General features: G+C 37.6%; 1 protein-coding gene across 1 annotated transcript in view; it reads right to left on the minus strand.

Annotated features, from left to right (window-relative positions):
* Positions 1 to 977: 977 nt before the first annotated feature.
* oca2 (oculocutaneous albinism II) overlaps positions 978 to 24,568 on the minus strand; it is a 70,000-nt gene continuing 46,409 nt past the window's right edge. The window contains exons 17-22 of the mRNA XM_038269236.1: positions 20,784 to 20,911; positions 20,091 to 20,150; positions 17,523 to 17,627; positions 16,468 to 16,561; positions 13,553 to 13,646; positions 978 to 1,869 (exon numbers count right to left, since the gene is read on the minus strand). Coding sequence (XP_038125164.1) covers positions 1,782 to 1,869; positions 13,553 to 13,646; positions 16,468 to 16,561; positions 17,523 to 17,627; positions 20,091 to 20,150; positions 20,784 to 20,911 — 569 coding nt within the window. The 3' untranslated portion in view covers positions 978 to 1,781. The remainder of the gene's footprint in view (positions 1,870 to 13,552; positions 13,647 to 16,467; positions 16,562 to 17,522; positions 17,628 to 20,090; positions 20,151 to 20,783; positions 20,912 to 24,568) is intronic.

Raw genomic sequence — 24,568 nt, forward strand, 5'->3', positions numbered from 1 at the left:
TTAATATTCACAATGATCATGCTATGCAAAAAAAAGTGCATAAAATATGTTGCAGTCAGGGAAACCGAGTTCTGCTCAGTTCTGGCTGTTGAAATTAGACAACGGGCTTTAAAGAAATAAACACCCCAAAGCTGAGGGACGAGGACAAGCTTTTGGGATAGACAGGCAGATACGTTTTTATGAATAAAATGAACAATTAATCTCCCTAAATTTTCCCCTGCATCTCTCCAATGGCAGTTTGTTGTTGGAGTGATCTATTGACCCATTTTTCTTTTTACTTACTGCAGTTACCAGTCCAAATGAACATGATATCTTGTATGAAGGGTTTCTCTTTCCTTTCATCCATGTGGTGAAAACTTGAAGTGAGGGGGGGTAGTTACTTGTTTTGGGGGGAAACTATTTTAGAGACACTTTTAAGTGCTGAAGGGCAGGAAATTACAACTTTTAAGTTCTTAAATTAACTACTATTTACAATAATAAATATGAGAATCTTTGTAAAGTTGTTAGAAAACAGTGCAGGTTTAAAAATGGGTAAAACATGGTAACAAAGGTGCTCACAAATAGTGCAAACATTTACCTGAATTACAACTTTTTCAAATTTTTACAACAGCCAATTATTTGTCATTTTGGTCACAGTCAGGCCAGTGTTGAAACACAGAGCTTTTAAAACCTTCAATAGGGAGTTAGTTTTTTTTGTTTTGTTTCATATACAGACTTAATGAAAATGTACCGTTTCTTCAGACATTTCTTCAGGCTAGTCATGAGAGGTTTTTCTGTTTGTTTTAACCAAGAGTGTTTATTTTATGGTGAGAAGAATAGGAAATACAGTCGTGCTGTAAAAAGAAATGTATCGATGTAAGAAAAAACATCAAACAACAAATTCATTTGTAATGAACTTTTGCTATGACCAGATTGACGTTCATTTTAAGTCAAGAAGCATGTTTATGATTTATGTGTTGTGAATAAAATACCATTGATTAAAATACAATCCAGAGATATAAAAAAGTTTATTGCTCATGTTTCTCCGTCTCTGAAATATTTATTTGGTGAAAACAGAGGAAATTCATGTTGTTGTGCCGTACAATGAACACAGGAAACAACAACTAACACTTTAAAGGACGGTGACAGCCCTGTGTGATACTACATGGTCATTAATGATTATACAGTATTTAAAATGACTGACTAGACTTAACCAGAGAATTATCAGTTAGAAAAGTCTGTAAAATTCAGTACAGATTTCCTAAATTACTGGTTAAAAAAACCCTGGGATCCAACAGTGGAATACAGACATAAACTGGTATAAAATCCCTTTCACTGGGTAATTATGTTAGAGCTGAACATGTTTAGGTTGGTGTATAATAATTAATCCACAGTCTCTAATTGTAATCTTTAATGAAAGGATTGTAATAAATGGCTGAAGTGATAATTTGATGTGTTTTGTAAACAGGCGTCTCAGATTTCAGAACAGTTGTTGCTCCCTCTGAGGCCATAGCACCATGTAAACAGCGATGAAGAGAAGCCACATATTTAAAGCCAAGAATCATGCACTCGAGTCAGCCTTTGTTCAGAACACATGTAAATATGTCCCTGATGGTCCACACATCCCACTTTCCCACGCTTTAAAAAAACAAGGCTGAATTGCCTCATGTTCTGCTCGTAATCTGATTGGTCAGTCAGCTTACATGTCACATTTACAGTGAGCTGCAACTCATAGAGGAGTGGTCACATACACGTACAGACACATGCATAACAACACACTGTGTTTCTTTGGCTGGTGGTCTCTACATGTTCCATCCCAGTCCGATGTGGGTGGCCAGGAGGTAGCACATGGCGATCATGCATGTCATCACCATCATCGGGAACCCCAGCCTGTGAGAGGCAACAGGAAGTACAACGGTCACTCAAAACTCCTTCAAAAATGCCAAATGTAACAGATTTTATGAATAAAGAGGCAGATCCAGGTTAAGCCCACAGTAGAATCTAACGAAGATATAGGTCAGGCAAAAACATCAGAACGGGAGCAGGCAGGGTCAAAGGTCCAAAAGGAAAAAGGGTCAGGATCAGGGAATCAGAACACTATTAGAAATTCTAGAAAGCTCTCACACCAAAGGCTAAAAAATAATCTGGCACTGATGGCTGGGACTAGGCATCTTAAAATGAGGCAGGAGCAGGTGGATCAGATGAGCAGTGATGAGAAACCAGACTGAGTGAGACAGGTGAATGAAATGAGCAATTAAGCCAGCCATCAGCGCTAACACCATGATAAAATGTTCTTATCTTTTTCTTTCAACTTTATATTCAAAATATTGCTTGTCCTTACAGACGTTTTGGTCAGTTTCATCTGGAGCTGTACCAAGGTGGATAAAAATCCAGACGTGGCCCTGCTGGGCCAACAGGTTGAATACCTGTGGTCTTACTCAGTGGTTTTTAGTCCTGGTACTCAAGGCCCTCTGCCCTTCTTATTTTTGATTTCTTCATGCTCCTACTTGATGAGCAGGTTTGAAAACAATTGTTTTAATTTCATTACACTTAAACATGACTATCATCTTAGCTTAGCTTGAGTGATTCATTTGAGCCAAACCAATAGACTGTTTCTCTTCTATTTGAGGACGTCCTCTCCGTTCAGCAAACACCATTACAGAGAAAAGACCCAGAGCATAGAGAACACACTGTCAGGACTCTTGTCTTTGTGTTTGTGTTTCTGTGTTTGTCTCCCTTCATCCAACAGGAGGCGCCTGGTTCTGGTCCGCCTCCTCACACACCTGTTGATGGTTTCCTCGTTAAACGGAGCACGCTTAAGCTGCTGACTGCCAGAGTGTTTGCCAGTTTAGGGTACTCTAGCCAAGCTGAGTTTTGCTGAGTTTTTGTCAACCTGAGTTTAACTTTGTTTTTGTCTTTGCCTCTCGGCAGGAAGTCATTCTGCAAACTGGATTTCTCGGACCTTCTCTCCCTGGAAGGATCAACTGAGCTTCAAACTGAGCTGGGGTTCAAACAAGAGGTTTGGATCCACTTTCCCCAAGAGATCGTTTGAGCTTCACACTGAGAAAGGGATTATTCTCCACTACGACCCGTTCAAGTACCACAGGAAATCTGAGTGGCAGTCAGTTTCTCCGTTCACCAACTAACAATTGCATTCTGGGTAAACCCTGTTCTGCCCTCCACCGAATCAGACAAACACTGGAACTACAGCACACAGACAGGAGTCAAGGATTCAACAACTTCTCTGGAAACGTGAGTCAGCAACCAACTCCTCTTCTACAAGTTCACGAGTCAAATTCCCCACCGAGCCTGAACTAACCGCTGTGTCTCCCCCTCACACTTCAGTGTTCAGAGCAACACTTCTCCCTCTGTTTTACCTCTTCAATAAAGCCTATTAAACCTTTTCCCTGGTCTCCCTGTTCGGTTTTCTGCATTTGGGTCTGAACTTTGAAAAATCACGACACACACATTATTTACACTTTATTAAAACATTCGAAATTACAAAATAAAAAGGATTGGATTTAATGTGGTGAGGTGAAATCAGTGGATGAGACTGAATTGATTTGTTGAGTGCTGTCTTTGAACTGGACCTTCCATCAAATGGCTGACATCAACTAAACTTTACCTTAGCTGCTCAGTTTATGCTGCTCTTCACATACAGGTGCTGGTCATAAAATTAGAATATCATGAAAAAGTAGATTGATTTCAGTAATTCCATTTAAAAAGTGAAACTTGTATATTATATTCATACATTACATACAAACTCATATATTTCAGATGTTTATTTTGTTTAATTTTGATGATTACAAATGACAACAAATGAAAATCTCAAATTCATCATATCAGAAAATTAGAATATTACTGAAGACCAATAAAAACAAAGGATTTATAGAAATGTTGGCCAACTGAAAAGTATGAACATGAAAAGTATGAGCATGTACAGCACTCAGTATTTAGTTGGGCCTCCTTTGGCCTGTATTACTGCAGCAATGCGGCGTGGCATGGAGTCGATCAGTCTGTGGCACTGCTCAGGTGTTATGATAGCCCAGGTTGCTCTAATAGTGGCTTTTAGCTCTTTTGAATTGTTGGGTCTGGTGTATTGCATCTTCTTCTTCACAATACCCCATAGATTTTCTATGGGGTTAAGGTCAGGAGAGTTTGCTGGCCAATTAAGAACAGGGATACCATGGTCCTTCAACCAGGTACTGGTAGCTTTGGCACTGTGTGCAGGTGCCAAGTCCTGTTGGAAAATGAAATCTGCATCTCCAAAAAGTTGGTCAGCTGCAGGAAGCATGAAGTGCTCTAAAACTTCCTGGTATGTGGCTGCGTTGACCCTGGACCTCAGAAAACACAATGGACCAACACCAGCAGATGACATGGCACCCCAAACCATCACTGACTGTGGAAACTTTACACTGGACTTCAAGCAACGTGGATGAAGTGCCTCTCTTCTTTTCCTCCAGACTCTGTGACCTTGATTTCCAAAGGAAATGCAAAATTTACTTTCATCAGAGAACATGACTTTGGACCACTCACCAGCAGTCCAGTCCTGTTTCTCTTTAGCCCAGGCAAGACGCTTCTGACGCTGTCTGTGGTTCAAGAGTGGCTTGACACAAGGAATGCGACAGCAGAAACCCATGTCTTTCATACGTCTGTGTGTGGTGGTTCTTGAAGCACTCACTCCAGCTGCAGTCCACTCTTTGTGAATCTCCCCCACATTTTTGAATGGGTTTTGTTTCACAATCCTCTCCAGGGTGCGGTTATCTCTCTTGCTTGTACACTTTTTTCGACCACATCTTTTCCTTCCCTTCGCTTCTCTATTAATGTGCTTGGACACTGAGCTCTGTGAACAGCCAGCCTCTTTAGCGATGACCTTTTGTGTCTTGCCCTCCTTGTGCAAGGTGTCGATGGTCGTCTTTTGGACAACTGTCAAGTCAGCAGTCTTCCCCATGATTGTGTAGCCTATAGAACTAGACTGAAAGACCATTTAAAGGCTTTTGCAGGTGGTTTGAGTTAATTAGCTGATTAGAGTGTGGCACCAGGGGCCATCAATTTTGAACCTTTTCACAATATTCTAATTTTCTGATATGATGAATTTGAGATTTTCATTTGTTGTCATTTGTAATCATCAAAATTAAACAAAATAAACATCTGAAATATATGAGTTTGTATGTAATGTATGAATATAATATACAAGTTTCACTTTTTAAATGGAATTACTGAAATCAATCTACTTTTTCATGATATTCTAATTTTATGACCAGCACCTGTAAAGGTTGATTTTTTATTTTATCATCTTAGGCTCAAACCTGGCTATGAGCCATTTTCTATCAATTTAAACATGTCATGCACAAGCAGATGACTGCTGTCGTTTATCTCTAAAAGTATTCACACCTTCACAGTACAAAACAAAATATTTTTACTTTTCAGATGAGGCCAAATAACTGTTAACTGTTTCTCTCAATACATAAATAATCTAATTTAGAAATTAGGATTATGATTCACTATTACTTATTTTACAAACAGTTTTCACTGCAAAGGGAGGCTTTAAGAGGACCTTGTCTTGATGGCAGAATTATCAGAGTAGCCATCAAAGTTCTCATCAATGTAAAACTGGTTAATTAAAGGCAAAGAGTGATTAAAAATATTAATCTGAGTGCCAAATTGTGTCACATTGCATCTCAGGTTCAGTCTTGTTTAAATATAAATAATGTTCCAATTAATAAACTTAATTACTTTTTTTTAACCTATTTCACCTTCTACATCTATAGAACGTCAGCGTGGAGAAAGTAGTAACCAACAGCACGTCGCATTGAAATGTGGGACACTTAGCTGTTAAGCTAATGGGAAGATTGGAACAGCATCTTGTTAAACACAGACATAGAAAAATATATTTCATTAAAAACTCTCAAGCAAGAAAAACTAATGTTTATGGTGATATTGCATAACATTTTCCAAAGCTAATCCGATTTTGTATGCACTAATGATCAGAGGCCCTTTTTATTCCTGAATTAGCACCCTTAATTTAAAATGTACCCTCCTAAGACTGCAGCGCTACAGATGGTTTCTCATTTGGATGTGTACCATGTCCTAGATGAACACATGGCTGCTCTCAGGGCCAGGAATCTGGTTGCCTCTAGTCTATGACACAGATCAGTATTGGAGGACAAAAAAAAAACAAAAAGCTAACTTACACAAACATATCGTTTAACTGACTGTAGAATAAGGCAATAATGTTACAGTAATGCTGCACCCTTCTATGCTTGGGACAAAAGGCATCTGTTCACAAATCTTTTTTTTTTTTTCCCTGACTTTCTCTACCAGGTGAGTCGCATTGGAAAGATCTCCTGAATGGCAGGAAGAATCTTCATTCTTTAACTCCTGCTCAACGTAAGTGGGTCTGCTGGCTATATAACCAGATTCTGCAAGACAGACTTTCTGAGTTCATAGGGATGACTTTGAGATAGCAGAGTCTGGAACCAGGGAGCACCCGAAAAGACAAAGGCCTTCCATCTAGGTCTGAACACAGACCGATCCAACACAGCCTGGGCTAAACTTTCCTGGACTTTTGAAAGGCCTCAACTTTACCAAACAGCCATTAATAGAGGTTGCAGGTCTGGCAAAGTAAGGGAGGGAAATCTCAGCAAAGCACTCAGGGTTTTTTGTATATTTAATCATTTGATATTTTTTAGCTAACAGTGACAACATGTTTTTGGCTGCTGTTTCTAAGGTCAAAACAAACTTTATTTTTGTGGTTAAACACCAATATAGAATTAACATTTATGTATGGAAAATTAATAAATAGTTGGCCAATCAGCATCGGCAAATTAATGGCTTTGGGGCTCCTGGAATTTTCGCCCCTGCTACAGTGATATAGGTGATGTAGCCAGTAGTCAGTCAGGCAGTGAGGTAGAGATTATGGCGACGACGACAGTTGAACTTGAAGAGCAGCTGAAAGAGCCCTGCTTTTCAGCTGTGCAAACCACTTTGCTAATTGAATAATGAAAAAAAAATAGTTTCTTGCATCATTTTACATTGAATAAAGAAGGCTTCTTTCTCCCTAGGTAATAACTAACAATTTTTGGTACAAAAATGAGAAACTGAAAAAGATAACAAGCCTGTCAGGCTGATGGTAGTTTCAAGAGTCATTTTAAAATGCCTCAGTCAGGTTCTTTATATCATCTTCTCCAAAAAAGGAATTTTTTTAGAGCCCTTTTAAAAATGTCTTAAGAAGGAAAGGTGGCCTTGTCGTTGAAGAGCAGACCGAACTCAGACTGTCACCTTCGGACCCAGAGCAAGAATCTTAACCCCAGAGTTCTCCCCGCATGCTACTCAGTTTGGAAGCTCACTGCTCCCTATGGGATGGATCAAAAACTGTTCCTGCAGTCTTTATAAGATCAAATAATTTGAAATAACTTAAAGAAACCTCAGATATAAGTTATTACCTATCTAATATTATAGTAATCAATCAATCTACTGATTATTTTTCAGAGTAATCTAATATGTTTTTGTGTTTTAATTTCTGACAGGGTTTCTCGTTTTTTTTCTTTCTCTTTTTTGCTTTTTGTTGTTTTATTTTCTTTTTGCTTTTTCAATGTGATTTGCACATCAGGAACTTATTGGTCTGGTTTATTTTAATTGTCAGCTGGCTATTTATTTTTCGCATGAAAAGGAAAGAAGGTAAATAATAATTACTTTTGAGCTTTTCATTTCAGAGAAACGTTAATAAAGAACCTTTAAAATTAAGTGATTGGGTTAAAAATATTAAAATATATAAAACATTTTATATAAAACATTTCCAAAGAAACAAGATTTGTGAATATAGGTATAATGTGATTGCATATTATATTGCAAAATACTGAAAATAACATATGTAATTATTTATATTTTTTTTTCTGAAGGAAATATTTTTTATTAAATCAAATAAATGTGTTTATCAATCTTTTTATTTAACCAGAAAAAAATCCCATTGAGATTAAAAACCTCTTTTTCAAGGGAGTCCTGGCCAAGAGGAAGCAAAGTTACATAAGAAACAGATACATTAATTTAAATGTGAGGTACATAAAAAAAAAACCATATCAAGTAAAACTATTACAGATCACCGAGGCTGCTTCAAATTCTTTCACTTTCAAGTTAAAAGCATTTAAAGATAAAAAAAAAAAACTCCAGTTTTTTTGTAAAAAAATTCCATGCACAAGGGGCTGCGTAGCTAAAGGCTTTTTTCCTTAGTTCTGTGCGTGTTAAAGGAACAATGAGCAACAGCTGATCGTTGGATCTGAGGGCATAAGAAGCCATGCTTTTTTGTAAGTAAGGTACAAATGTAAGAGGGCAGTAATCCAAGAAGGGCCTTGTAAATAAAAGTGTACCAATGACACCAGTGTTGTGCCTGAACGCGTTCATTGAACGAAAGTTCATGAACTCGTTCATATTTTGGGCGAACGTGAACTGAACGTACTGCATTACTGCCTGATAAACGTTATTGTGAACTCGTTCATTCTGGTGTCAGTGAACGGCACGCTCTCTCAGTTCAACTCCGTTCAATAGATTGCCAGATTTCTATAGAGTCCTCCAGGCGAAACCCCGGCTAAATCACACCGTAAACAGGCCTTAATATGTAGCGGGAAAAACACCCAATCTGGCAACAACAGCTACCAGTGTTGTAGCCTACAGCCGCGTGCGTCATCAAAACAAAATGCAGCGTGGAAGCCACAGCAGCATGGAGGCGACCGTGGATGCGAAAAAGCAGCAGTATGATCACTTAAAACAGTTTTATGACCAGGTGGTCGGTGAGGATTAGGGCAACAATCTTACATTGCTCTGCAAACTTTGCCCGCCGGCTTTCAGTAAAAACATCCGCACTTCAGTAACCTTAAATTCCTACCTCAGCCTGGTCCCTCAGTTTCTGTTAGTAAAATGTTCTTGAGGGTTTTACTATTCATGTAACTTGTTTGTTAAACCTGACTGGTATAATTTACCAGGATTCCTTTTTAGCATGTACTGAAATGGAATTTCAAATTGAAAAAAAATATTAAAATTAAAAAAACATTTGCACCCTAAAGACTACTTTCCTGTTTTTCTTTTAATAATTCCTCATAAAAAAGACCATTCAAGCAGTACATTTTTCCTGATGTTTTTGAGAATATACTGTAGGGGTGAAAGCTGCAGCTGCTACTAGTGTGAAGTGAATGGACAGCAACAAAGCGTTAAAGCAACAATGGGGAAATGCTGTCCCCTCAATGCTAATGTAAACCCTGGTTGGATAAGGATTCAAAACTGGATATGAAGATGAAATCTGACGCACAGTTTCAGTGTTACAACTGATAAAATAATTGCTGTCTGTGGTTCTACAGTAGGCTATGGAGTAATTGAGCAATATATGAAAAAAAAAAAAAGAACTGAAATAGTTCATTTTTTGGAACTGTGAACTTAGTTCAAAATTTTGAATTATGAACTATGAACTGAACTAGTTCATTTTAAAATGTGTGAACTGAACTTTGAACTACTTCACGTAGAAAGAGAACTTTCCCAACACTGAATGACACTGCCTTCTCGAAGAGAGGGAAGGCCATCCCACCTGAGGGTACAGGTCACAGTGATGCGTCATGTGTCATCTTGCAGTCTGGTTTGATGCAAATACATTATCACTTAATACAGATAAAACAAATGCATGGTATTTGAAAACAAAACGAAAATAATGCTGACATAAATCTAAAGAGTTGTGATGTTGAAATTGAAAAAAGTTTGGGGAAAAAATTGGGAGAACATTTTTTTGGGAGTAGCTACTGATCATAAACAATGCTGGAAAGAGAATATGGAATAATTTAAAGGAAAAATTAAAAGTCAATAACAACTTCATATAAAACAACAAACAAACTACATTAGAAAGTATTGTGTTGCAACAAAAAAAGGAATACGTATTATAAAAAGCTGGATTTTTTTTACCCTACTCACCCACTATTTATAAATTCAACTATAATAACATTCAAAGATCTTATATACGTATTATAATATAATGCAATTAATGTAGGAAGCAAAACATAGATAACTACAGGATTTTATCCAGAAGCATTTATATTTGTAGAGTTTTGCATTAGTTACTGCTGTAAGCAGGTTATTCTTTCAGCAAATGCCATGTTTTTAAATCTGTGTGGCACAATTCATCATTTTTGGGACTACTGTTTGTAAGCAACACACCTTGTGTGAAGATACAGCAGTGTTGCTATAATACATTAAATATTTAGCTGAGTAGATTTATAGATGTATGCAACATTACACACTTCTGAAGGAAAGTCTGTTTTTTTTTTTATTGATCTGTAGCATACTGTATTTCTTGCTGTACAACTTGTTACTTATTTCTATCAGGGCCATATATATATTTTCATCACAGAAGCAATGGGAAATAAAGCTTCACAAGGTCAAAGCTCACTTGTGGAGCCAGTGTCCAGTTAAGATGGATGGAGGAAGAAATGTAAGCTGGTATTACTCTCAGACACACAGAGGTCACCTCTCCACAGAGGATCCTTTTCTGCTGAGCAATAGCCGTTTCCTCATCACAGGCACAGCATGACGGGACAGAGGGCAGATTTACAAAAATAAAAACGCTGCAGCACAGAGGAACACAGTTCACCTTGTCTATAAATTCTCCTTTCTGCCGTGTGCGCTCATACAGTATTCAGACTTAATTACATTTGATGGGATCTCTTTGAAAGTACTGATGCAATCTGAAAACCTCTCTTTAGATAAACCCAAAGGAGGCGCTGCTTACATAGTGGAGGTGGTATAACAGAGAGAGAAAAATCAGAGCCTACTGCTCCCCAAAGGTAACAGCTCACATGTTCTGTTAAAGAGCTGCTTTAGATGGTAAAAAAACAAAATACAATATGACGAAATATGACCTTAGATGAGACTACAAAATATTGCTGAATACTTATAAAAAGATTAGAGAGCATTTCAGATACTCTGATAACTGCATTGTTATACTTAGTAAGATGTTGGCTCATAGCATCCCGTAGAGATAAAAAAGACTCTCAGACGAGCCACTTTGTGGGGCTACATCTTATATGAGTTTTAAATAATAGTATTCTTATATTTCATTTGAAGTAATAAACATATTGAAATGGGAAACTACAACTAAACAACTCCAATGAACACTGCCTTGCACACGATGTGTGCTTATTGTTCAGTTCATCTGACTTTCTCATAGTTCTGTGGTATTGCCAGCAGATGGCACCACATCTGTTTATGTCATCTCATTGCCCTCGGTGCTGAAATTCTATTTAGGCTAAAAAAGAACGACCAAAATTATTAGGAGGGAAGCTTGGTGTATGTCACATTATTTAAGCAAGATAAATGGCTTTTTGGTCATTTTTGTATGCGTGGGCATATAATGTGATTTGGTACTTGGTAATAAAAGGGTGTAATTTGTAAGTTAACCTAAAAAAAATACTGTATTTTCTAATCTCCCCTGATATTGTATGAATTCAGTATCCTGAGATGGACATGTTGATACACCTCAATCAATCACAAACTGTGTTAAGTTGTTAACAATCTATGTCGTTGTCTTAGATTTTGGTAAGACAAAGTATTTAAAGAGATTTTTGAACTGAAAAGCTGGGGATCACACACTTAACAACTGGACCTTTAGGATTTTCTGGCCCTCTAAACACAACTAAAGACACAAAACTTTCGTAGAAATTCCTCCAACTGTGACGATATGAAGAATCAGTCATAAGTGATTATGTGAATACTATTATCTGTATCCACATGATATTTTGGAACATTTGTTAAGGGTTGGGTAGCCTGGGTTCCATTCCGAACTTAGTCCCGCCCATAACGTTTGAGGTCGGGAAGTTTGGTCTGGCATTGCTCAATAGTAGTGCGAGTATGCTCGCACAATATGTGGCGGGCCAATCAAATTGTCAGGGCGGGCTTTATACGATGATGGACAGATGATCAACAGTAACATAATCAACCACGTCACCAAAGCGCGCATGGGTGACAACAACAATGGCTGCCGCTGGAGAGTTGAGGTGAGTAGATTCTGCTATTAGGTCTGTTCTAGAAGATATCGACAGCAAATTAATTTTAAAAGAGGAACAGAGAAATGCGATCAAGGCTCATCTTCTTATTCTAGGCGTGCAACTGCACGCTTTGATTTTTGTTGACAACAACTATGCGTCGCTTAACATACGTCACGCACTCCGTTGCTCTTATTGGTTGTAGGTCTATCCAATTGAGTGCAGAGGCATTTTTTTCCTGGTTCGTTCGAAACACGCCCCATAATCACAGCTCTATGGAGCAGTATCAGACTCATATTCTGACTAGAATTGAGTAGGACTACGTCAGGCTAAGGGTTGATGGGTTTTGTTTTTAAGAGATTATTAATATTGGCTGTAAGTTAAAAATGTCATTATTTCCATTTATACGGACAAGAATTTCTTGTTGGGCTCAATTGGGAAATTAAAGATAAAGAATGTATTATTAATAGGTTTGTTTCATGTAAAATAATATTTGTCCCTATCAGTCCCATTACCTTTTTGTGTAATATGTTAATCTATTAGTATATTGCTTTAAGTCTATTTGATATTAGTCTTACATTAGTTCATGTTAATAAGGTTGAATAGTCTGTTTTATTTTAAAGAAACTCATCTCACAGCCAGGGCTGGATTGGCCATTAAGCATATACGGCATTTGTCGACTTCCATTTTTAGGCCGATCCAAGGTTGTCACACTGTTATAAAAAAAAATGTCTTATCCTTATCTATCTAATAAATCAATGCATATTCAATAATTGGTTAATTATTATTATATATTTTCCATTTTGCTCTTTAAAATGCCAGACTTTTCCAACAATTTTATTTGTGTTTGATAAGACAGTCTTTATATAACCATTGAGATTATAATATCAGTTATTTAATATTTAAGTAATCTTAATCAAACAGTGTCTTATGAACTTCTTTCATTATATATTTATTTTGGAAACCACTCAACAAGCACATATGTCCTCCGGTATGATGCATGTTTTCCTATAAAATATAACCAATCATGGTGGGCTGCCACAACAAAAAATGCCCAGTCCAGTCCAGTTATCTTATTTCATAACCTGGCTTTTGGTTATTTAGTTATTTGGGTTTTCTGTTCAACCCATCATCATGAAAAGAGTACAACATAACTACAAATGTGCTGCGAACAATCGAGACTCGGGCGAGGGAATCTGCACTTCAGCAATAAAAGTGTAGCCAGATGATAGCCAACGTTAAAAAAAAGGCCTTAAGAAGCTGCGTTTGCTCTAATCAGGGATTATAGTCAAAAAAAAAAAAAGCAAAAATATGAAAAAAGTTTTTTAAATAAACAGTAGGGGGGCTTGGTTGTTTCAATATTTCAGTTTGAATTATCTGTTTTTTGGTACAGTTGATTCACATTGTTTGCAGTTTGTACTCCAACAACAGACAGACATCAGTGTGTTTATACACCCTTCAGACGCCCCAGCTCCAGCTTCCCCAGACAAACAAAATAAAAAGCAACTTCTTTGACACAGGGTTAAAGGTCAAGCTGTTAAAGGAGAGATGCTTACTTGAAAAACTCCACAAAGGAAAAGCCATATCCATGTTGCTCTGCGATGCCTGCACACACAACATTGGCTGACGCCCCAATCAATGTGCCATTTCCTAAAAAGTAATCAGAAAAAAAGGTTAAGCTGGTAGCACCATAAATACACAACATATTTTTTTTTTATATGTGGGTTTGTTTACAAGCTTAATTCTCTCCTGCAAATACTTATAATACATAAAAAACGCCAGAAAAGGTTTTTAAAAAAGCCAAAGCATTTTAGTTTTTCCTATTCAAAGGTTAAAGGAAGGAAGCAGGAAGAGCGTTTTTAATGTTGCAATTATTAAACAAAATGGAAAATTATTTTTCTAAGAGCTTTCTTTTTAAATGTCATTCGGTAAAGACAGGTGCTGGCAATGCATCATCTTTTTATTGTTTGATCTATTTTTGAAGTCTTTTGGAAATGGATTAAGATTATGAAAGCATTTTTCAGTTCATAAACAACACAATATGGGATGCATCTTATAAATATCCCTTATTTGGAAAAGACATCAAATAAGCAGACATGTTCATTCCTCTGCCCTCCTCCAAGTCTCATTTTGGACTTTTCCTCCAGGTTTGTTGTAGTGATGCAGAACTTTAACTAAAATAAACTGATTCACAGCCTCAGAGCATAATGCCGCCACCACCATACTTGGACAGTTTTTTGTTGTTATTTTTTAAGCCTCACATTGGTTCATCCAAACACACTTCAAGCCTTCGCCTGGTATTCCAGAAGCCAATTGGTTTGTGTATGTGAGCAGCAGCAAATTTGACTTATCATGTAGGTTTTGATGGAATCAATGGGCTTCATGCAAGAACTTTTTATGAACAAATTAGTTTCTAAATCGTTGGAGGAAAAAAATTTGCCTTCACCATTTTCTAATCTTGTCTCAGGTATAAACACATTTTCCGAGTTCTTCATACTGACGTAAGTTTTGCACAATCAGTCAGCTGTTATTCAAATCTAGTTTTTTACTAAATGACTACATTTGTTTTACATGGAAACAAATGTCCATTTGATTAGGCTACATCATGATATATTATGCAACTCTGCAATTATAAACTACATTTTTATTTGCTGATGACAGAACTATTGGTCACTACACCTGCATATTTCTTTTCATTTATAAATAAAACATCTACATCAGTTAAGATATTTTTAATTAAAAAATGCATAATTCTATCAATAAATTAAGTATTTTTGTTACTGTATTTATATATCAGTCATACTGCATACAAAAAAAAACTAAATTACTTATTTCATGGGGCCCCCACACTTGCACTTGGCCCTAAGGCAGGGGTGCTCAAGTCTAGTCTTCAAGAGCTACCACCTGTAACTTCTCCAACACACCTGAATCTAAAGGCTCACTCCCCTCATTTAGCCCAGCAGAGGCGTAGTAACGAGCCACTCATTTGATGCAGGTGTGTTAAAAATGGGGTGCATCAAAAAGTTGCAGGATAGAAGCTCTTGAGGACTGGACTTTAACACCCCTGCCCTAAGGCATAACTTTTACGTGAGCCTTGGACTGGGCTAGATGCAATGGAAACATGCTATACTGATTATGGATTTCGGAAGCTGAGGCAGAGGCAATTTTTGCAAAACTACAGATTTATTTTACGTCCGTAGACGGAGAGAAAAGCTCTAACTGGGGCAAGCCCAGCACACACATCTATACCCCAATGGAACCACCCCATCCCCTGCATAAAGAACTTTCTCTCATTCGAAAATTTGGAGCAAAAACAACTTCAGTTCAACAAGGACATTTCCTGTTACAGTAGGTTAACCCTGCAATGCCAAATGAATTTGATACATACGGTTTCTGAAATGTTTTGCGTCTGACACCTTTTGCATAATTTAATAGTAAAAACTTTGCTCAAAATCTTATTGTACACAATCAGATATACCTGATAACAGCCAGTACACAAAAAATACACAAAAAATAATCCTGACTTATCGCATAGTAATAAATTATTAATATCAAAAATATTTTGTTAAAAGGCCAAATAAGGACTTAAGTAATTTTCTGTTTTGTTTTATTCTTGGATCGGGCTTTAAAGGGTTAATATATCTTTTATTGGCCAGATGGAGCTTCTCAAAACAGCAGTCATCCTGTTCATGCCACAAAGGAGGCTTAAGCACCATAGAGGGCATTTTATCTATATTTCACTCTTGTCTAGAGTAAGAAGGCAACTACTTTCTGTCATCCTTACCTTAAACATTACAGCATAGAGACTAGTACAGGATTTCTCTTAACTCACTCCTATTAGGCCAAGAAAAGGCACATTCTAAATATTTAATCTCACAAATAGGCAGAGGAAAAACATGCTTTCACACTGATACACCTCTAAGAAGGGTAATGTAAAAAAAAAAAAAAAAAGATTTTGTCAGTGAGCATGATTATCACATATACTACCTTTTTCTGACAATGAGCATATGGATGGAGGGTTTTAGTGCTGGGGACTCAATAGTCGCTTGTGTGGGCGGGGAACCTGACAACAATTCAATAAAAATCTGTCAAACTGCAGTTGATTAAACAGAAACACTGACAGCTCCTTCTGTCTGTGTCCTTCCCGCCCTAACAAAGCAACACTGCGATGAAGTGCTGAACGCTGCATCTAGCAGAGCCTGAAGAAGCTTCACTTTCAGGACCTTGAGCCCGCCTGCTCTTTGGAAAATGACAAAAAATAGAACCGAATCCAGCCTTCCCAGGGGAGAGACACAGCTGCTGAAACCGTGGCTGTTCCCTAAAGCGCAAGATGCCACAAGCCATCCTTATAAATCTACACCTTCGAGGAAGGGCTTTAACTGTAAAGTCCCTTGCTCTGTGTTGATGGCTGTTATAGTATTTCACCCCAAAACAAATACGCCCTATTTCCATTAAAGGCCTAAAAACTCACCACCAAGGCAGGCCCCCATGGCAAGAGCATAGATGAGAGGTTTTACAGGCAGGTTCACATCTGCATCCTGACTCAGGTTGATGAGAACTGGAATCTGGGAAGAAAAAAGGTACATTTAAAATCCCTAAAATACACATGGATCTTAACAAAGCTGTTGTGTCTCTATGATCTGAAAGAAGGCTACATTTTATGCATTTTATTTACTCTGGGATGATTAAACGGCAACAGAGTACATCTGTAAGTACATCAAAGTAAATCAGTTGTCTGAACCTTTAGAGAGTGAATAAGATAATTAATTACTGTTACAGAGATAACCTTGCTTTCCTTTCACTAAAATCTTAAAACCAAGATGAGACATTTTGCTGTGCCTCTTGACCTCTTGCCATCAGTGTTTTCTGGTTAAGAAATTAAATCAAGGCCTTTAAAAATCTTTCTTCTCCATTAAAATAAATATGGCTTTGTGTACTTAGCATCAACAATGTTTCTCTGATTAATTTCATTATAGAGCTTGGAGCATTCAGATAAAGGTGTCTTGGATTTAAGTTGACCTCAGCTTTAATTTGGTAACATTGCACAAATGTTTTATTAAGACGGTACTATTTTATAAAAAATAAAAATGACAAATAATTTTGTCTAAAATAGTTGGTCAGAAAAGCGAAGCAGGCTTTACAGAAAGGCACAGTGTTCACATAAAATGCTTCAGAACTTTCTTATTAGATGTTGCCAGTATCCTTGGAAATATTCTTCCAACAATACCTAATGGACCTTTGAATTTTCTCTCTGAAAAAGACACAGAAGCTGTTTCCTAGGTAATATGAGAAAAAAGGTGGGATAGGTCCCTTGTGAATTACTTTAAGTGATGCAAGTTTTTAAAAAAAGTAGACAAAAACACTCCAAGGTTAAACTATCTTATAACATTTAATAACCTTTGAAATTTCATGTATTTCTTTGCCCAAAACGTTCCTATTTCTAAGTCAAATAATATCAAACTAGGTTTCCCATTTAACAGACTTGCTCTTTTTCTTCAGTAGAGACATTACTTTGACTAGGCCTACCATGGTGGCAGTGAAGGGGATGTTGTCGATGAGAGAGGAGGCCAGAGCCGAGACCCACATCACAAGGACAATGGCCAAGGCCAAGCGCTGGTCCTCCGGTACCGCCTGGGTGCAAAGACATTCATAGCAGTGGATAAGCAGTACTAATCTCTGCATCGGTCAAACTGTGACCTTGATAAAACACACCAAATGTGAATAATCTCTGAAGTGGAGTTTGATTACAGTGCCACGGTACACGGTTTGGCTTTTGTCAGGAGAGCTCTGCATGTAATCTGATTCAATTTAATGCTGAGAGCCTGAAACACTGTAATATTACACAACCGTCTAATATTGCAGTGAAAAAGGTAGAGAAGCTACAGAAGTTCAGGAACAGAAAAACAGATGAATCTACATCCATCAGCGAGGAAACTGCTATGTTTATGACTGCTCTAAAGAGCAGCAGAGCAAGAATTATCCACAGAGAGAGAAAACCCAGAACATTGAGGATGAGGAAACTTGGCACCCAGTTTCTCTTTAAACAAAAAAAAGTTATTTCTGAGAACAATAGATAGTTATGCAGTTATCTAAAAACATCTTGATTTATACAAAAACCTCTGGGAATATTCTGTGAAGAAAGTTATTCTTCAATTACATCTTACATTAAAAGCAACATAGCATTTTAAACATGGTGGTGGTAGTGTCATGGTTTGGGGTTGTTTTGGTGCATTAGGACTCGGGCTGACTTGCTAAATTGATGGAACCATGAATTCAGCTTTTCAGTGGAAAAATCTTGAAGGAGAATATCCGGCCATCTCGTCCCGACCATAACCTCTAGCACTGCTGGGATATGACACAAGGGCCGTGACCCAAAGCACGACAACAACTAAACTATAAATGATTCATGAAAGTACAAAACAGGCATTAATCTAAGTAAGAAGCCACGGAGTGGACTGAAACAGGCTAGCTTTACATAAACACTCGCAAATGTGGCTGAATTGGAACTCTTTGCAATGTTGATAATGCTAGCAAACAACGGCCCCACTAAACATAAGAAGTCTGATGGACGTGTATATGTTGGATCTGTCGATCGATGACTTATTATGTCTACATGTCATACGCATGAGGTCGATGTTTAAAGGCTGGATTTGCCATTTTTTGGACATTAAGAAAACATTCAATACAGGTGCAGATTATTCATTTTATTTTGTTAATATACCAACTTATCAAAGACACGTCTATACAACGTCTTTTCTAGGTTGCATTTTCAGGCCTAATGGTGCAGTGAAGGGCCGGATGCCGTCTTTATCCCAACATCTACCATGAGTCTCATTCAGACCTCCAAAAGAACTAAACCAAGAACAAATCCAAATCTGATCACTGCCCAAAGACACGTTATATGACATCTTTTCTTTGCGCCTTTGCACATTTAGTTTTGGTCCCCTGAAAGCTCAAATAGAAACAGCAGAGCTAGCATTTTTTTCAACATCTACCAGACATCTAATTTTGAAAAGTTTTCTCTCTGCTTGTCCTTCCTGACTCAACCAGGATTCAAACTCTGGTCACCTGCTTTGTAGTTTTAACCGATCTAAAGTAACTATCTAAGACCCAATGCATCAATTATGCACAGCTTAGAAGCAGCACTAAACTTTCCAAACTGTGTAGAAATCTGACGTAAAAAACGACATCTACAGTGATCAGGTTTGCTCTACTTCTGCACTAAATTTAGAAGTCCTTTGGAGGTTGAAGTTAGACATGAAGAGGTAATTGGGGAAAAAAGACGAGGTCTGGTGTTTCATTCTGTACTTTGAGGAGAACAAAATTAGATGTGCAAAAGCAACCTAGAAAAGACGTCATAGTGGGCAATTACTTATTCCACCAAGAGGCACATTGATTTGGATATTTTCTCTGAATAAAATGTATTACAATCTATTAAATCATCTGATAAATGTGTGACATGAAAGCAGGTGGGCAAACACTTTTTTTAACAGCACTGAATGTAAAATTGAATGATAGAGTGATTTTTGATTATTTCTTAATGTTTGCTATATCCTTCCTTTGTTGCATTAGTAGCTATTCAGCTTTAATGTTTCAGTATAAAATTCTCATCTTTTCTCTTCATCCTCTACCCCTCAACCAGTAAAGGAAACCATATCTTCCATTTCCCCTACCTGTGTCAAGACAAAAAGGTCGTGCAGCTCTACCCAGCATCATGTCCATCATTTGGGAAACCCAGCAAGTTAGGGATCCACAATAACCCACCACCTGTCATGTGTGATTATTGGACTCAGACAGGACTGGTGTCTAAACATAAGCTGACGTACCTATTACTGGTTCAATTCTCAGCCAAGACACAACTCGCTCACACCATGCCCAGGGGAAAAAATATGGGTGAGAATTACCAGAGACCTCAGCAACCACCGGCAGGAATAAGACGTAAACAAAATAATTGAATTCAAAGCTGCGCAAAGCCAGAGGATCAATATGCATAAAACGCAATATCAAGTCACCTGTGCCCAATTATCAGTTATGCCAGCCGAGCAGATACCTGAGCGATGATGGCTGAGGCTGCGAATCAAAGAAAGGACTCACTTTTATCAGCAGCGCTGTCTGCTCTCCAATATAGTCGATAAGCTGCAGCTGGGCTAAAGCCTGAAAAATGAAAAGGAGATCAATAATCAGGAGAAAAAAATTCAGGAGAAAATTACTTAGAGGTGGGAGGAAAGAGAAGAAAAGCAATTTGGCTTCTATTTAGCAGTCATTTAGCACACAGAGATAAATGCATTCCTGTTATCATACCTGACACTGAGAATTCTATATATATAGCCACATGCGGGTAGGTAGTCCTTATGGGATTTGCTTGTCTAACACTATACAGACCTCAATGATTCCAACAAACAGTTTCAGCCACATTTGTGCCCAAGAGTCAAAAGACAGAGACAACACAGATCTCACTGTGGAGACAAAGCAGTCCTTTTTTCAATCCTTTTGCTGCATGGCTCATAGGTGAAGAAATAGGTAATTACTTTTCACAATGTGAGCTTGCTGCCAAACTGGATTTAGGTCACACCCAAGTATGCTGTCAATACAGCTCAGCTTTCTTTTAAAAGTGTTTCTTTTATTATCTTGTGAAGCCGTTTTCCAAAGGAGACTGTCACACCTTAACAGGGTGCACTGTTCAGTATTGGTCTAAAGTCCCATCTTTGTCTTTTGTAATTATTTTGGACAAGATGGAAACTTGCTTCCAAATGTATGTTGCAAAAATAAGGGCTGCGTGCCAAGTACCTCCATCAATACAAAGAGGCCAGCGAAGAACAGCAGAGTGGCCCACTCCACCCGGTGAAGGATAATCTCAAAGTCCTGGATGTCAGCTAGAACCAAAAGCCAAAGGGCCCCCAGGATCGCGATCCAACCTAAAAGAAGAGAGAAAAGTAAATGACCTAAATATAGTCTTCAAAGCCAGGCAAAATATGAGTCCAAGACGTATTGTAAAAGCTTGTATGATGAGAGGAGAATTACATAAGTTACTGCTTGTTATGCTACATAAAATACTTTCTTCATGTCATAAAAAGCAACTTAAAAAAGCCAACTTGTTCAAAACTAAAGCGCGTGAGCTGGCACTGGTAGAGAGTGTTTTTAAGTCTGCATGTATTTTGGCATGTGCATCCACACGGAGAAAATTAGATTAAACAGGTAAGCAGCAGTAAATGGCTTGGCTGACACCTTTGGGAAATGCTTTCACAACTGAAGGGATTTTGAGAGGAGGACAAAATAAGAAGGTGTCAGAGAGAGGATTTGCCACATTCACTTCACTATAAAGAACTTTTAAAAAAAAAATCTCTGTGGTACTTTGAAGCATTTAAACAAAAACTAGACCTGCTAAACAATTCATTGAAGTTAGGACCAGAGTTCAGCATCACCATGGATAACACACATTTCTCTTTCCCCTGAATGTGTTGAAAACATTAACCTTGCGGTCAAAATCATCTGATAGTAAATAGATAAACCTATTTTGAGGACCACAGTTCTTCTGAAACACCAGTGCTTATTTCGTCTCCAATTAACTCTTAACAGCAGCTAAAATACCCACTCAGTAACTAGCACTAGCCTTGCCCAGCTCATGGGCAATTCAAGACCAGTTCTACAGGTACTGTTGTTTCAATTCAATTCAGTTTATTTCTATAGCACCATCTCAAGGCACTTTACAGTTCACCAGATCATACAATCAAATTGATTCAAAGTTTTCTATCTAAAGAAAACCAGTTGATTACATCGACTCATTGTCTCGAAGGCAATCCCTCACACTAAGCATGCTTGTAGCGACAGTGGAGAGGAAAAACTCCCTTTTAACAGGAAGGAACCTCCAGCAGAAACAGGCTCAGTGTGAGCGGCCATTTGCCGAGGCCGACTGGGGTTCAAGGAGACAGAAGCAGATATACATGTTATGACCCCTGTACCTAAGACTTAATAATAAATAATATTACTATGATGATTATTCACTGGCACAGACACCATCACTGATTGGTCATTTGCACCTATCTCTTTTTAACGTTAAAGTTTTGATTTTCACTATGGTTTTACCACTTTTACTCAAGTTCTAAATGTTAAATAATTCAATTTTATCTTTTAAAACAATTTGAAAATATGTGCTATTCCTGAATCATATACAAAAATTGAAATAGTAATCCCAAGAATAACTTTATTTTAACTTTTATTTTTATTATAAAGACTATAGACCATAGAAACAAGCCTTATATCTCAAAAATATTAAAGCAATGTCCTTTTAGTTTTTACAATTGTTGTAATGTATCTCATAGTCTATAATTATTATTTAACAAAGTTACATATATAAAGATTTACTAACTTTGCCCTTTAAGACATTTTGTACCCAATAGGCCACATTGCTATTTTATTTAAATATTGAAAAGCATGCATTCATCAACAAATTTGAGTGTATATTAATGTATATTTGTATATTTATTTTAATTTTGTAAAAGTTTATTTTATTTTATTTTTTTTCATCTTTTTTTTAAAACTCTTCTTATCATCTTGGAGCAGGCGGTTTGCCAAAACCACCACGGACTCAGAACATAAATTATTAGATATACAGTAGCTGCATTTCAATCTGCAAGACTCACACAGAGAAAGGATGCTATTAGACAAGTTTTATTAAAACGAATGAAATAAGTTCGTTGGCGCTCCGGCCCCGGCAGAAGACTTTGATGCTGGGAATCGACATTTGCTTGGATGATAACCTACAGTAGGAAAAGGATTAGAGTAGTCTTCCCCCGGAGCCCAGACACTGGTGGGGGAATAAACCAGAGGGTGAATGGGACTGAGAATAGTCTGAGCATGAGGGAGGAGGGGGGTGAAAGTTTGCGTACATGGAGAAGCTAGGCCAGGAGCTCAATGAAGGGGATCTTGAAATACGATTGGCTTTGGAGGTGCGGTCCCGACGTTGATTGGCTAAAGCTTGAGCGACGGACATCACAGGTGGTCCAGGTGAAGCTGATAAGACTCTTCCACACTGAATTTTCGCTTAAGCTTCATTTAATGGGTGTATGTATCATACATATTCAATTTATAGGTAAGGATAAAGGCAATCTGTGTTTACCAGACCAATTTGTGAAAGAAGGGAGGGAATTATGTTGCATCTACATATGAAAAGTTTACAAACATAAACAGCCAACAGCTGTGATGTAAATAACAACTGAATGCCAACATGACAATGAGTTTGAGTCCCAAGTGTCAGCATCAATCTCCATAATGTTTTAAATCAAAATCTTCATGGTGAATCAGGATTGACTAATCCAGTATTTTATGAGAAAAAGTGATATTTACAGCAGTCAGGATATTGACTATAAGACAATCCTTAATTTAAAAATCTTGAACTGTATCTACTATCTATAATTGATACCGTATCAACATCTCCTATACTATTCCATGAACCAACATGGGAGAACAGACTTCAAATTCCAGTAGAAATAGGTGTGAAAACAGTCTAAACACTGAATATGTAATTTGTCTATTAGATGAGATGGTGACATCTGGTGTAAGTGGTGCTCAGAGCAATAACTTTTAATGGAAAGAAAATAAAAGACATTTTTGAAATTTAAATCATTATATATTCCCTGAAGACAGAGCAGATTTAAACATATTAACTTAATTTAAAGCAAAGTCACTGTTTTAAGGCTTGATAAGGTCAATTTTCTAAAACTTTTTTCATTTTCTTATAACTCTTATTACTACATGATTTGTTGCAATCATGATGGCAGCAATGTAATCATGCAATCACAGTGGTTTCATGGTAACTCCAGCAGTAACTCTCTTTAGAGAGAAGGAATCAAATCACTTGGCTATTATTAAAACAGCAATTAAATCCTAACATGTGAAGTTAATTAAATTTTAATGAGGCTTTATTCTGAAAGAGCGTGTGAAAGAACAGAGCAGGTTTGGAGCTGCAGTCAACCCTGACTCTGACCTGCACGCTTTTATGAGCGATGTGTTTAAACAGGCCCCATTCCCCTTCCAGCGCAACAGAGAACATGCAGCAGTGGGGTCCCTCCCATTTGATAAATGTCACAGAGAGGTAACCCAAACGGTGGCTTTAATTAACTCAGCACGGCTGCTCTTGGGGTGACATCATGAGGAGGCGCATCAAGACAGACATATGAACTAATGAGATGCAGTTTAGTTTGTCTGACGTCTGCACGCCAGAGACGCCACAGTTTCAAACAGACAACATATAATCCTCATCCTGCACCACATGTAAATGACAGAAACAATCTGTCAGTTCTGGAGAGAACAGAGATCATTTTGGTGCTGGATGGTGTTTGCTGACACCTATAAAATGTTCCTGAACTCAGATTTAATTGTAAAGATAAGGCAGCATCTTAAAAACTACACCTGTCAACCACCTTTTTAAGGTGTGGTTGAAAAATAACTGAGTGTTTCTACAATTTACAGACCTATATTATAAAATCTAAGACAATAACAGACAGTTAGGGAAGGCTAACAATTTAACATCAGACAGGGAGGGGGATAAGGAGCTGATAAAGAAGACATCACCT

The sequence above is a fragment of the Cyprinodon tularosa genome, unplaced genomic scaffold (genome assembly GCF_016077235.1).
Source record: "Cyprinodon tularosa strain WSP-4 unplaced genomic scaffold, ASM1607723v1 ctg725, whole genome shotgun sequence".
Lineage (NCBI taxonomy): Eukaryota > Metazoa > Chordata > Actinopteri > Cyprinodontiformes > Cyprinodontidae > Cyprinodon > Cyprinodon tularosa.